Raw genomic sequence first — 12,848 nt, 5'->3', positions numbered from 1 at the left:
CATTTTTGGTGTTTTCTGTGTATTTATCTCTCATTTTATATGTTTTTATTGTCGTTTTTTCTTAATTGTTTATTTTGGTAGTTGTTTTGAGCATTTTTCTATAATTTTGTATGTTTTTTGGAGTCATTCGTGTATTTGGATTGTCGTTTTGTGTATTTTGTTATCTGTGTGTTTTTCTGAAATTCTGTACATTTTGTTGAGTCATTTTGTGTATTTTTATGTAACTTTGTATGTTGTTGGAGTACATTTTATAAGTCGGTTATTCAGTTGTACATTTCTCTGTAATTTGTGTGTTTTCGTAGCTGATTTGTAAAAGTGTATCTCATTTAATGTAGATTTTTGTTGTCATTTTCATATATTTTTCTAAAAATAGGTCGTTTTTTGAGGATCATCGTTGTCATTTTAGTTTGTTTTGGTCGTTGTTTTGTGTTTTTCTATATTTTCATTGTGTTTCGTGTATTACTGATAGTTTTGTAGTTGTTTAGTGCAATGTTTTTTTTTTAAATATTTGTGTTTTTCTGAAATTATGTATGTTTTATGGAGTCATTTTGTGTATTGTCACTGTCATATTGTATGTTTTTCTATCATTTTTGCTTATTTTGGTAGTTGTTTTGTGCATCTATAATTCTGTATGTTTTTAGGAGATAATTTGTCTATTTTTATGTACATTTTGTATGTTTTTGTCATAATTTTAGTGTATTTTTTTGTAAACTGTTCTGTTATTGTGTGCTTTGGGAATGTTTTTGAGGACTCGTGCAGTTGTTTTGTTGCCCACGTGCGCTGTAAATCATAGGGAGAGTCAAACCTTGGTCTCACCTGTCAACCTCGTCACGTGCAATGATGTCTCCTTTCTTCAGAGCTTTGATGGCAAACATTTCTCCTGTGCTTTTGTATTCCGCTAAGAGAACCTGCAGAGAACAGAAACACTTCAGAATCAGCAGGAGGTTTTCAAACTAAGAAAACCACAACAATTCAAATGATTTAAATGCTTTCGAGACAGGGCAGCTAATTAAATAATCAGTCTTTTGTAGTTTGTCAAATAAAAGCTTTAGTAATTGTAATTCACATTTTCCAACTGTAGCGCTAATTTTGCACAGCCTCAATAATTTAACGCAAGTGTAAGAAGTACAAAATAACAGAAAAATACACAAAAAGGCCACAAACAACATGAAATGAAAACAAAAATAAATAAAAAAATACAGTAAAAGTAACCAGACAACAAAAAATGACTCATACACAAAACGACAACAAATATGGATAAAATGCAATAAACAACAATAAAATCTCACAAAAACCCTCCTAAAATACACTAAACGACAACAAAAGTAAACACAATGATTCATAATACACAAAACAACAAAATTAAACAGAATGGCTTCAAAAATCCCCACAATAACACAGAATCACTAAATAAAAAGAAAACAACAAGAACACATAGAATGACTTTAAAACACACTAAACGACAACAAAAAAACACACAAAAATTAATAACACAAAACAACAACATTACACAGAATGACACCTAAAACACAATAAATGACAATAAAAATACACAAAATGATTCATAACACACAAAATATCAGCGAAATATACAAAACGACAACAAAAATGCACTGATGTCATTGATCGGATCGGCAAAGTAAGACATTACACCCGATCACACAAAAAATAAACAAAACAACAATGAAATTACACAAAATGACTGCAAAAAACATACAAATAACGACAAAAATACACAAAATGACTCTAAAAACAAAAAACAACTGAAAAATAAACAAATCAACAAAAAATCTCATGAATGACTCCTAAAACACACTAAACAACAAAATTACACAGAATATTATACAAAATAATGTCCAAAAAATACATAAAATGATTCATACACAAAAAGCATCCAAAATAACAGCGAAATATACAAAAACGGACAAAATGACTTATATTTTATCTATTTATTTCAAACCATCCCACCAAAAAAAAGCCAGATGAAAATGAAAACACACAACACAATTACACAGAATGACTCCAAAAATACACTAAATGACGACAAAAATACACCAAATGATTCATAACATCCAAAATAACAGCAAAATATAAAAAATAACAACTAAAATGTGTGCATTAATGCTCAGATTGTTGATTACACTAAAAGTCTCACCTTCCCAAAGTGACCACGACCGAGGACCGCCACACATTTGAAGTCCTGCAGGCTGAAGTGAAACGGTTCTTCTTCCCTGGAAACATCAAGTATATTAGGATGAAGCTCAGATTTCAACCACCAGGGGGCGACATTGGCAACAATATGATTTAATCTGTACTGATATTAAACAAAGAAGTTTAAAAAGTAAAAAAAGAAGGAACCAAAGGGAGCTGACAGACCTTATCTCCTGGTCTCTGTGGAAGGCAGTGAAGTCCAGGTCTGGATGATGGATCTGCTCCACCTCTCCATCCATGTCAGGCTTCATCATCATCACGCTGTTCCTCTTGTTCAGGAAGTCGAAGGAGGCGAGGGCATCCTGCACAAAGCGAGGAGGATAAAAATAAACATGGGGGGGGAAAACAGGAAGTGAGGAGTACCTTTTTCTCTGTTTGATCGTGTATTTAAAAAAAATAATAAATTATTAAAAGGCTTCAAAGTACAGGAAATAAATGTTCTTTAATCTGATGATGGATGGAGCTTTTATTGCCTGACTACAGTAGATTGTTAGGCCTAGAAAATTTACTTTAAACCATTAACCCTTCATTATCCTTAGAGTCAACAATAGTTGACTTTATTTAGAATTTTGTATTTTTGTTGTCATCTTTAGTACATTTGTAGTCCTAGTGTATTTTCGTTCTTTGTGTGTTTTTGTTATCCACTTTGTGCAGTTGTCCTGTATATTTTTCTTCTTTTGTGTACTTATACTTGTGCTTATGTTGTGTATTGTTGTAGTCATCTTGTGTATTTTTCTCTTTTTGTGTATTTTGTAGTCTTGTGTATTTTTGTCCTCTTGTGTATTTGTGTAGTAATCCTGTATATTTTTCTTCATTTGTGTACTTTAGTAGTCACCTTGTGTACTTGTGTTGTCATCTTGTGTATATTTGTAGTCGTACTTGTATTGTGTAACTTTGTAGTCGTATTGTGTATTTTTGTTCTACACGTGTTTTTGTTGTCATCTTCTGTATTTGTGTAGTTGTCCTGTATTTCTTCTTTTGTGTACTTGTACTTTTATTGTGTATTGTGTATTTTTGTAATTATCTTGTGTATTTTTCTCCTTTTGTGTATTTTTCTTACTTTGTGTTTTTGTATTAATCTTGTGTATTTTTGTTCTTTTGTGTGTTTTTGTTGTCCTCTTGTGTATTTGTCCTGTATATTTTTCTTTCATTTGTGTACTTTTGTAGTCCCCTTGTGTATATTTGTAGCCGTAGTTGTATTGTGTATTTTTGTAGTCGTATTGTGTATTTGTTTTGTCGTCTTGTGTATTTTAGTTTTGCGCCTGTATTTCTTCTTTTGAGTACTTATTGTGTTTTTGTATTAATCTTGAGTATTTTTGTTATTTTTATTGTCCTCTTGTGTAGTTGTCCTGTATATTTTTCTTTTTGTGTACTTTTGCAGGCGTATCGTGTACCCCAAGCGGTTTCAAAACGTATTTATGTAATCAACAAATAAACAAACGTGCCTGACACAAAAATTTGGTTAAACAATTTTGTGAAAATTATTTTGTGGAGGAAAATAAAGGGTTACATGTGTTAGTAATATTTGAAGAGAATAAGAGGGTTAAAAAAAAAAAAAATCACTCCGAACCTGGACTTCCTCCTTGTTGGGGAGCTTGTGCTGCACCATGGGTTCTCTGATGTTGTCCAGTACTGTGTAGCGTTGGGCTCCTGGTGTGGACTCTTTGTCAAAGTCTAGTTTGGTCACCAGTGGGTCACTGTGCACACACACACACACACACCAACGTATGAATAACACACACTTTAATAACTAACACCGGGCTCAGAAAGCAGCCAATAGCAGACATGAGAGAGATACACAAGATGATGACAAAGATACTAAATAAAGACACAATACGACTGCAAAAGTACACAAAAAGAAAAATATACAGGATTAAGTACACACAAGGACAACGAAAATACACAAAAGAACAAAAATACAATGACTCCAAAATGAGACAAAAGAATACAAAAACACAATTAAAGGCACAAAAAAAAAATCCAACATAAATAATGATAAAATACACAAAACAAGGCAAAAACATACAAAATGATAACAGAAATACACAAAATGACACACACACAAACCTTGCTGGGTTTGTGCATTTTCGGAGCCATTTTGTGTATTTTGGACGTAATTGTGTATATTTCTGGTGTCATTCTATGTATTTTTCTGTCATTTGGTACAATTTTCTGTCATGTTGTGTCTTTGCTGCTTTCAGTATTTTTTGGAATCATTTTTTATATATTTGGTTGTAAGTTGGAGTCATTTTGTGTATTTTCTCTGCACTTTTTATAAGTTTTTGGGATTTTTTTGTGTGTTTGTTGCAATTTTGCATATTTTTGTCATCATTTTGTGTATTGTTCTGTGATTTTGCACAGGGTATTTCTTTGGAGTCTTAAGTGTTTTTGTTGCAGTTTTGTATATTTTATGTTATATTTGTGCTCATCTTGTGTTTCTGGAGTATGCAGTCGTTTAAGCTTTTGGGTTGTTTCAATTTGAAAAAGAATGATAATTTCTTTGGTGAAGCAGAACATTAAAGATGTGTGTGTACCTGCTGGGTGTGGGTGAACCAGGCAGGCTGCTGGGTCCAGTGTCCACTGCCTGAGGACTGAAGGAGTTTGTGCTGACGGTGGGAATGGCTCGTCTCACAAGACGGCCCCAGGTGGCGATGTTGATGTTCATCTGAGGAGCTCGAAGGAACGTCTTCCCTGATATACACACAAAACACACACACACACACATCAGGGACGTGACCAAAAACGAGGACAACAGGAGAGCAATGAGCACAGATTATAGAAGGAACCCTAAGTAAACACACAAACATGACTCCCCATAACATAAAAACTTACAGAAAAATACACAAAAGGGCAAAAATATACAAGACAACGACAAAAAACACAAAGGAACAAAATTGCACAAAAGAAGAAAAATACACAAGACGACAACACATTTGCACAAGATGACTACAAAAATACACAATACTACCGCAAAAGTACACAAAAAGATATATATACAGGACAAATACACGAGAGGACAACACAAATATACAATACGACCGCAAAAATACACAATACCACTGCAAGAATAGACAAGAACAAAATTACACAAAAGAAGAAAATACACAAGACTACAGGTATACACAAGTCGACTACAAAAATACACAAGATGTCAAAACAAATACACGATACGACGACGAAAATACACAAGTCGACTACAAAAATACACAAAAGAAAAAAAACACCACAAATATACAGTACATAACATGACAACAGAAATTTTACACAAAATAACTACAATATACACACAACACGACGACAAAAGTACACAAAAGAAGAAAAATATACAAGACAACCACACAAATAAACCAAAAAAAAGACTGCAAAAAATGCATTTACAAAATTACGACAACTAAAACAACATATAAATGACTCCTAAAACAAACAAAAGAATACAAAAATAAAGTGAATGACTCGGGAAAAAGCCCCACACAAATAACAATAAAAAAATACAAAATAACAACAGAAATACACAAAATGACACACACACACACACACACCTTGCTGCTTTGAGAAAATCTTCTTTTGTCTTTGTAACTTTGGTCGTCTCTCAATGACGGGGTTGAAAAATGTTACCTGGAAAATTAAAATAAACCTGGTTAAAAACTGCCTGCGATGCGTTACATTAAAGCACAGACGAAAAATCATCCACTTAATAAGATTTTTTTTTTCTTCTTTTATTTGAATCAATGCATTTAAAAAATAAAATTAACATCAAAAAGCTTTTTAATTCTCCTTCTTCAATTGTCAAGTCAAATAATTTCATGCCTCTAACGGCCACAAAAGTAAAAAATTCTAATTCAAAGTTCCTCATTCGGTAAACTAAGATTAAGTTTATTTTTCTCTGGTTTAAATTTAGTTGTAGATACAGGAAACTGTGATCAATATTAATTTATCGCCTAAAATGAGTTAAGTTCTGCAAAGTATTTCAAACGGCGCTTTAACTGTAGGTCTGTTTATTCTTGTCCAGGGACCGTTTTTTCTTTACACATTTTCACTGACCAGGGTTTTCTCTGCTCTGAATGTACATGAATATTTAATTTTCAATGTAAAACAAACATTATTTATGTATTTTATGTTTTGTTGTTAAAATGTATGTATTTACCTTAGAGTTTATCATTTAATTTAAAAATATACCAAATTTAATTTCATTGAAAAGTCTTGCTTCTTGTTACAAATATTATTCCATTTAAATGTGACTGAGATTAAATACTGTAATTAATTAGATTGTTTTAAATGTATTTTTTTAATCGAGTTCCACCCCTAATAAATACATAAAAAATAACTAATAACTTACCATGTCGAACTCTTTAACATTAAAAACCTTTCATTTATTATGTCTCTATCTGTTTACATTTCTAATTCAAGGTTCCTCATGAAGTAAACTCAGATTAAGTCTATGTTCTCTTGTTTTAAATTTAGTTACAGATACAGGAAGCTGTGATCAAATTCTTCCACTCAAAATAAGTCGTCTTCTTAGAGCTGCTCGATTAAAGAAAAAACTAATAATCATGATTATTTTAGTCACAACTGAAATCACGATTATTTGTTAACCAAAAAGTTATTTATTTTCTGTACAAAAAAAAAGTCAAAATATATTCTTTAAACATAAATAAAATCCTTCAAACACTAAAATCAAGTGTGTTCATTTGACTTGCCTTTCTCGTTTACCAAGCGTTTTTTGATGCGTTTCTCCAGCTATGTTTCAAGGTTGCTAGCAACAAACTCCTCGTGTTAGCCTGTAGGCTAGCTTTAGCGTTGAGAGGGGCGGGGCTTAGGAGCTTGAATTAAACAATTAAAAGTTTAGCATCAATAATCATTTTTTTCTCTTGTGTGCCAAGCTTTATTCTTTGTAGATATCTTAAATTATGGATTTCTTTTTATTTCATAAAGAAAACACATGTATAATTTAAATACATTATTTATTTATTTTCTTAAATAACGTTTTTTTCACGATTGTTATTTTTGTAATTGTTGAGTATATTTATCAAAATTGGATTATGATTAATTGCACAGCCTTACTTCTTCTAATTTAGTTTCTACAGTTTCTAATGAATGCGTCACCGCTAAAACCGAGTAAAAAAAACCAAACAAATCAATTTAATCGATCTTGAATCGATTTCATTGAAATTTTCCAAAATCGATTCATAGGTGCTGAAATATTTTTTAAATTTTTTTTTTAACTCTATAGCGTGGCGTTAGCAAAGTGGACTACTGCGACTGCTCAACGCGAGAGTGCATTTGATTCTTTATATTTATTATTTATTATTATGATTATGATACTGTTTCTGTTTTTTGTTTTTGTAAACAGTTTGTCTAGTGTGACGAAGCTCGATTTTTTGGCGGCATGAAAACCAAAAAAATCCACAAATCAGCCGTGTCATTGTTTAAGCCGCAGGATTTAAAGCTTGGGAAAAAAAGGTTTGTGGCTAATAGATTGGAAATTACGGTAATACGAATCGAAAACAAACTGAAAACCTTATTAATCAAAATGGAGTCGATTCAGGAAATTGGCCCTAAAACCCAGCTCTGGTCACCTCTGCAAACAGCATGCCCTGTGGCTCCAGGTACAGACACATGCCGTGGCGTTGGTTGTCCAGGAAGTCCTCCAACCGCAGGAACTTTACGGCGCAGAGCGAACGCCAGTCCCTCCAGTACACAGAGATCTCCAGCTCACGAGACTGCAACACACCACACACACGCACGCGCACCACACATTTGCATGTTGGTCACAGAAAAAGATGAGGATCACAAAGAGTGCGTGCATGTGTCAGGGTTTGGGGTCAATTATATTTGTAATCGCGTAACTGATAATTAATTACAGTTATGCCATAATAATAACAGCAACTGTAATTGAAAAGAGCTGTTGCAATCATAATTGACTTATAGAGTTCAGATAATTGACTTTGTGAATGTAATTGGCATGGAAATTCTATAAAAAACTGTCAATTACAATTGAATTAAATGCAAAACTGTGGAACCACGTTACAATTCTATTGCTCACACACATACTTGGTTAATAGTTATTAAAATGTGTTTAATATCAACTTTTCCCACTGCCTGTCTGTTTTCCTGAGGATCATTTTACCATTTAAAAAGAAACGTAATAAATCTAGAGGTATACTACGCCTACACCAAAAATATTAATACCATTATTTTCATTGATTAGGAAGCCTAAAAACGTGATCAAGAGATGAGAAACGAATTGGATATTAGATTATTATTTTTAGTGTATTTTACAGCTTTTACAAAAATGATGCTAACAGGAAGCTAACTCAAGAGGAAGGTTAAGATTTATGTTGTTATTTATTAAAGGCTCAGGAATTGTTATTAAATGTACTTTAGTAATTTAGAATGTAATTGTAATTGACTTACAGGGGAAAATAATACATTTAATTTTAATTGTAATTGGAAAAAATGCCGGTCACTGTAATCATAATTGAGTTGTAATTGAACATGGATAATTGAAGGCGTAATTGTAATTGAGCATGTGTTGAGCGTTACCCGATCCAGCTCCAATGTAAACTTCTGGTCCCAGGCCTGGTTACTGACGGGCCTCCAGCTCGTCTGTCCCACTACAGTGTTGTCCAGCTTCAGTACAGCGCTGATCTCATCTGGGAGGAGCACGGACACGTTATTGGCTTTAACTTTTACTACTTTAACTGTGATGTTTGGGAGGGGACACACTGGACTTACTAGAAAGCTCCTCGCTCTTTGCGATGTTCCTGGAACCCACGCTGCGGTTCCGATTGGCTCGGCTGATGAAGGACGAGCGCGTCTCGCTGGGACTCCAGCCTGGGAGTGGAACCGACGCGGGCTTTGGAACGACCCGGAACATTTTCCAGGAGGTCCTGACAGCCCATGAGCCTGACGTCTAACGTCCCTGGGAGTGGAGGAAGAACGTTTTAACAACAAAAAAATACTTTCAGCACACTTTTCATCACATTTTAAAGCAGACATAACCAACTGGTCAAAAAACACAAAAAAAAAAAAAAAAATCACTGAAAATATACAACAAAAAATGACTCAAAATGACTGCAAAAAACATACAAAAATCACAGAAAAATATACAAAACAATACTAGAAATACACAAAATGATACCAAAAGTGCAGAAAACTGACTCCAAAAACAAACTACACAGAATGACTGCAAAAACACACAAATAACGGCAAAAATACACAAAATGACTCCCAAAAAATCTTAAAACAAAAACACACTGAAACATATACAACACTAGAAATACGCAAAACGACGCGAAAAGTACACATAAATGACTCCAAAAACCGAAAAGTGACTCACAATACCAAAAACAACTACGCATAACTGCAAAAGCACACAAATAATAGCAGAAATGCACAAAATGACTCCAAAAACACAAAAAAGAAAGAAACCCACACAAAACAATTGACAAAAAAGAAAAAAATGAATATATATATATATAAAACAAGACACACCAAAAAACTGCAAAAGCACACAAAATGACAACAAAAATATACAAACTCACTCTAACAACACACAAGTAGGCAACAAAAATAACTGAAAAACACATACACATAAATTACTCAACACAAAATGACTCATAAACAAAACAACAATAAAAACACAAGATGACATCAAAAACAGATTAAATTGAAGAAGAATATAGAAAATAAATGTAAAATGAAAAAAGTGCTTGTAGTTACCTGTGAGTGCTGCAGGCTTGGTGACGGTGCTGTACTGGTTCTGGGTGGAGATGAGGCTGGATCTGGGGCTGAGGGCCGGTGAGGACAGCAGCGACAGCTCCTCGATGATGCTGTTACTGCGAGGGTGGTTCTTAGGCAACTCGTTGAGGCGCTGCTCCAAGGAATAACGCAGCAGGTCCAACTTCTGACTGGACTCGTTGAAACGGGCCTGGGCCTACGGAGGACAACAAGAAGCCTTAAAGGTGCAGGGTCCGTTTCCTATTGAATAATAGCTGTAACTGGGTCCAACATGGGCGTACCTCTGAGTGCGCTCTCTTCTCTGTCACCTTCCCAGATCCGAGAAGTTTCATGACATTTTTGGCACCCTCGGCCACTGCAGACTCAATCTTGGAGTGGTGACAAAGCTCCTCCACCCGCAGGTCTAAAGGGCTGATGATGGGCTTATCTGAAGGACACGGGTGAACAACACTTTTTTTAAAACAAGGGACGGGACCAGAAACACCATCTGTATTTATTACAAACCGAGAAAAACGGTCAAATTCTTTACTTTTATGCATTAAAAGACAGAACAGATTAAACCAAAAAAACCTCCATCAATTGCACTGAGGAAAATTGTTCAAAGTTGTACTTTTTCAGCATTAGAATATTGAGCGGAATGAACCAAAATATCACTGTGGGCAGCATGTATACATTGAGTTTATGATAAAACTCAAACATCTTGCAGATAATGATGACAATAGAGAGGAAATAGTTCCTTTTATCATTGAGTATATCATGGAAAAGTTTTGTTTTGAAAACACTAATTCATTTTTTATTATTATTATTTATTTTTTATTAAAAATAAAAAATAAAAAATTAGAACAAAAATCCATCACATGGCAAAACCAAAATAATTAATACAAATTTGAATGATTTTTAAAAAAAAATGGGCTAATAACATCTTATAAACCAATTCTTGATTAAATCTGAAATTATACTTTTAAACATTTTTAGTCTCATAATTACTTTTTTTAAATTGTGCTTGATTTGCACAAATACATTTCCATGAAAATTAAAATAGGGAATGTACATGTTAAAGTTTTACTTTTTTCTAGACATTTACTTTGATCTGCTGACATGTTTCGACTTCCAACTGTCAGTCTTCCTCAAAAGTATCTGCCGATCGCTTTAATGTGCCCTTACCTTAGTTCTTTGAGGAGATCAAAGTACATTTCTTAAAAAAAAAAAGGTGTCTGAATAAATGAAACTTTAACATGTTATTCAAAACAGAAGACAAAATGAACTGGCTGGAATTACTACGCGGAAGTCAAAGACACATCAAAGCGATCAGCAGACGCCTCTGAAGAAGACCGGCAGTTGACAGTCAAAACATGTCAAAAAATCAAAGTAAATTTTTGCTAAAAAGTTGACTGAATAAACTAAACCATGACATATAATTTGAAAAGAAGGCAAAAAGAACTTGCGTAATATATTTTATTCTGGGCCCAGGAAAATGCACGTGACCCAGAAGTTGAGAACCTCTTGTTTAGAAATACATAATATCAAACACAGAGCTTTTTCTTTATCTATTTATGCACGTGAAGAGTTCTGAGGTTAAACATGGGATGTGATTGTGAGTTGATGGTGAAACATAAGGTGTGGCTCACCCATCACGTCGTTGTTCTCAAAGCTCAGCTCACTGGTCTGACTGGCCTTGAGGATCTGCATCCTGATGAACTCGATCTTGGTTTTGCTGTCCTGGAGCATCTGCTGCGCCGTCGCTAGTAACTTACGGTCCTGCAGAAAAATAATTACCCAATCATCAAACAAATCACAGGTTGCACGACATTGGCCCTAGGGCTGAGCGATACGAACCTAAACTCATTGATATTTTTTCTCAAAATGCCGATGTACAATATAAATTGCGATAATTATAATTCAAATAAAAGTCTGACCAGAAAAACAATTCTGGGTTAAATTTGTTGATGCAAAATGTCACACAGGCTAAAATAACACCACGGTGCTTTAAGAATGGCTAAAAAAAAATAATTAAAAAATAAAACTTGAACATGTATGACAAATATAGGAAACTAGTAGCCACCAAAATGACAGCAAAAAATACACAAAATTAACAAATTAACAGAGAAATACAAAAAAGAAAAACACAAGTACTTAATAGGATGACAAAATACTCAAAAGGAGAAATAAAGGCACAATGGGACAACAAAAATACACAAAACAACAGAAAAACAACCAAAATTACTGAAAAAGACAAAAATACATAGAACAACAAAAAAGTAAATATACAAAAGGACTGGAACATTTATTAAATAGCTGCACAATATGTGCCACTTTTGGCTTTCTCTCCTGTAAGGGACAGCACGTGTGAGTGAGTTCTGTAGTGTGGCTTGTTCAGGAGAAGGTTTGGGTTAGGATGCACTCAGAAATACATCTAACTGTGCTTTTCATCCTGTTCTGAGAAGTAGAGATAGTATCTCCTAATACAAGTATTTTAATACAAAATAAGCTATATTGTAATTTTCTATATCGCTAAAATAGAAAACTCAATATATCTTGAATCTCGATATATTGCCCAGCCCTAATTAGCCCAGCAGCATCTCTGATCACTTATTGTCTTTTTCTTCTCTGTGAATGTGAATGTGTGTGTGTGTGCGTGTGTGTGTTCAACACAAACAAGCAAGAGACCACTTCATGCCCTTAATTGGAGCCGACGCACATGGAAAGTGTTGTTCACCACAAAGGGAAACATGGAATCTCATTGTTGTGTTTGTGAACCGTTCCTGTGTGTGCGCGTGCGTGTGTGTGTGTAAACTCCACCACACATTCCTGAAATGCTTCAATCCAGGTTGTATAAACTAAAAGGCATTTCCTTTGTTACATCAGAACAGGACTGTGTGTATATCCCACTGACACTG

At 34.0% G+C, this 12,848-nt stretch overlaps 1 protein-coding gene across 1 annotated transcript in view; it reads right to left on the bottom strand.

Annotated features, from left to right (window-relative positions):
* The window catches only part of pkn2a (protein kinase N2a), a 33,152-nt gene that overhangs the window by 3,782 nt on the left and 16,522 nt on the right, over window positions 1-12,848 (bottom strand). The window contains 13 exon segments of the mRNA XM_028473738.1: window positions 817-908; window positions 2,156-2,231; window positions 2,377-2,513; window positions 3,782-3,908; window positions 4,746-4,902; window positions 5,751-5,826; window positions 7,788-7,931; window positions 8,755-8,864; window positions 8,947-9,064; window positions 9,066-9,133; window positions 9,934-10,147; window positions 10,233-10,378; window positions 11,580-11,709. Coding sequence (XP_028329539.1) covers window positions 817-908; window positions 2,156-2,231; window positions 2,377-2,513; window positions 3,782-3,908; window positions 4,746-4,902; window positions 5,751-5,826; window positions 7,788-7,931; window positions 8,755-8,864; window positions 8,947-9,064; window positions 9,066-9,133; window positions 9,934-10,147; window positions 10,233-10,378; window positions 11,580-11,709 — 1,595 coding nt within the window.

The sequence above is a fragment of the Gouania willdenowi genome, chromosome 17 (genome assembly GCF_900634775.1).
Source record: "Gouania willdenowi chromosome 17, fGouWil2.1, whole genome shotgun sequence".
In the NCBI taxonomy this organism is placed as follows: domain Eukaryota; kingdom Metazoa; phylum Chordata; class Actinopteri; order Blenniiformes; family Gobiesocidae; genus Gouania; species Gouania willdenowi.
The sequence above is the reverse complement of the archived record's forward strand: the minus strand, read 5'-3'. Positions and strand labels throughout refer to the sequence as shown.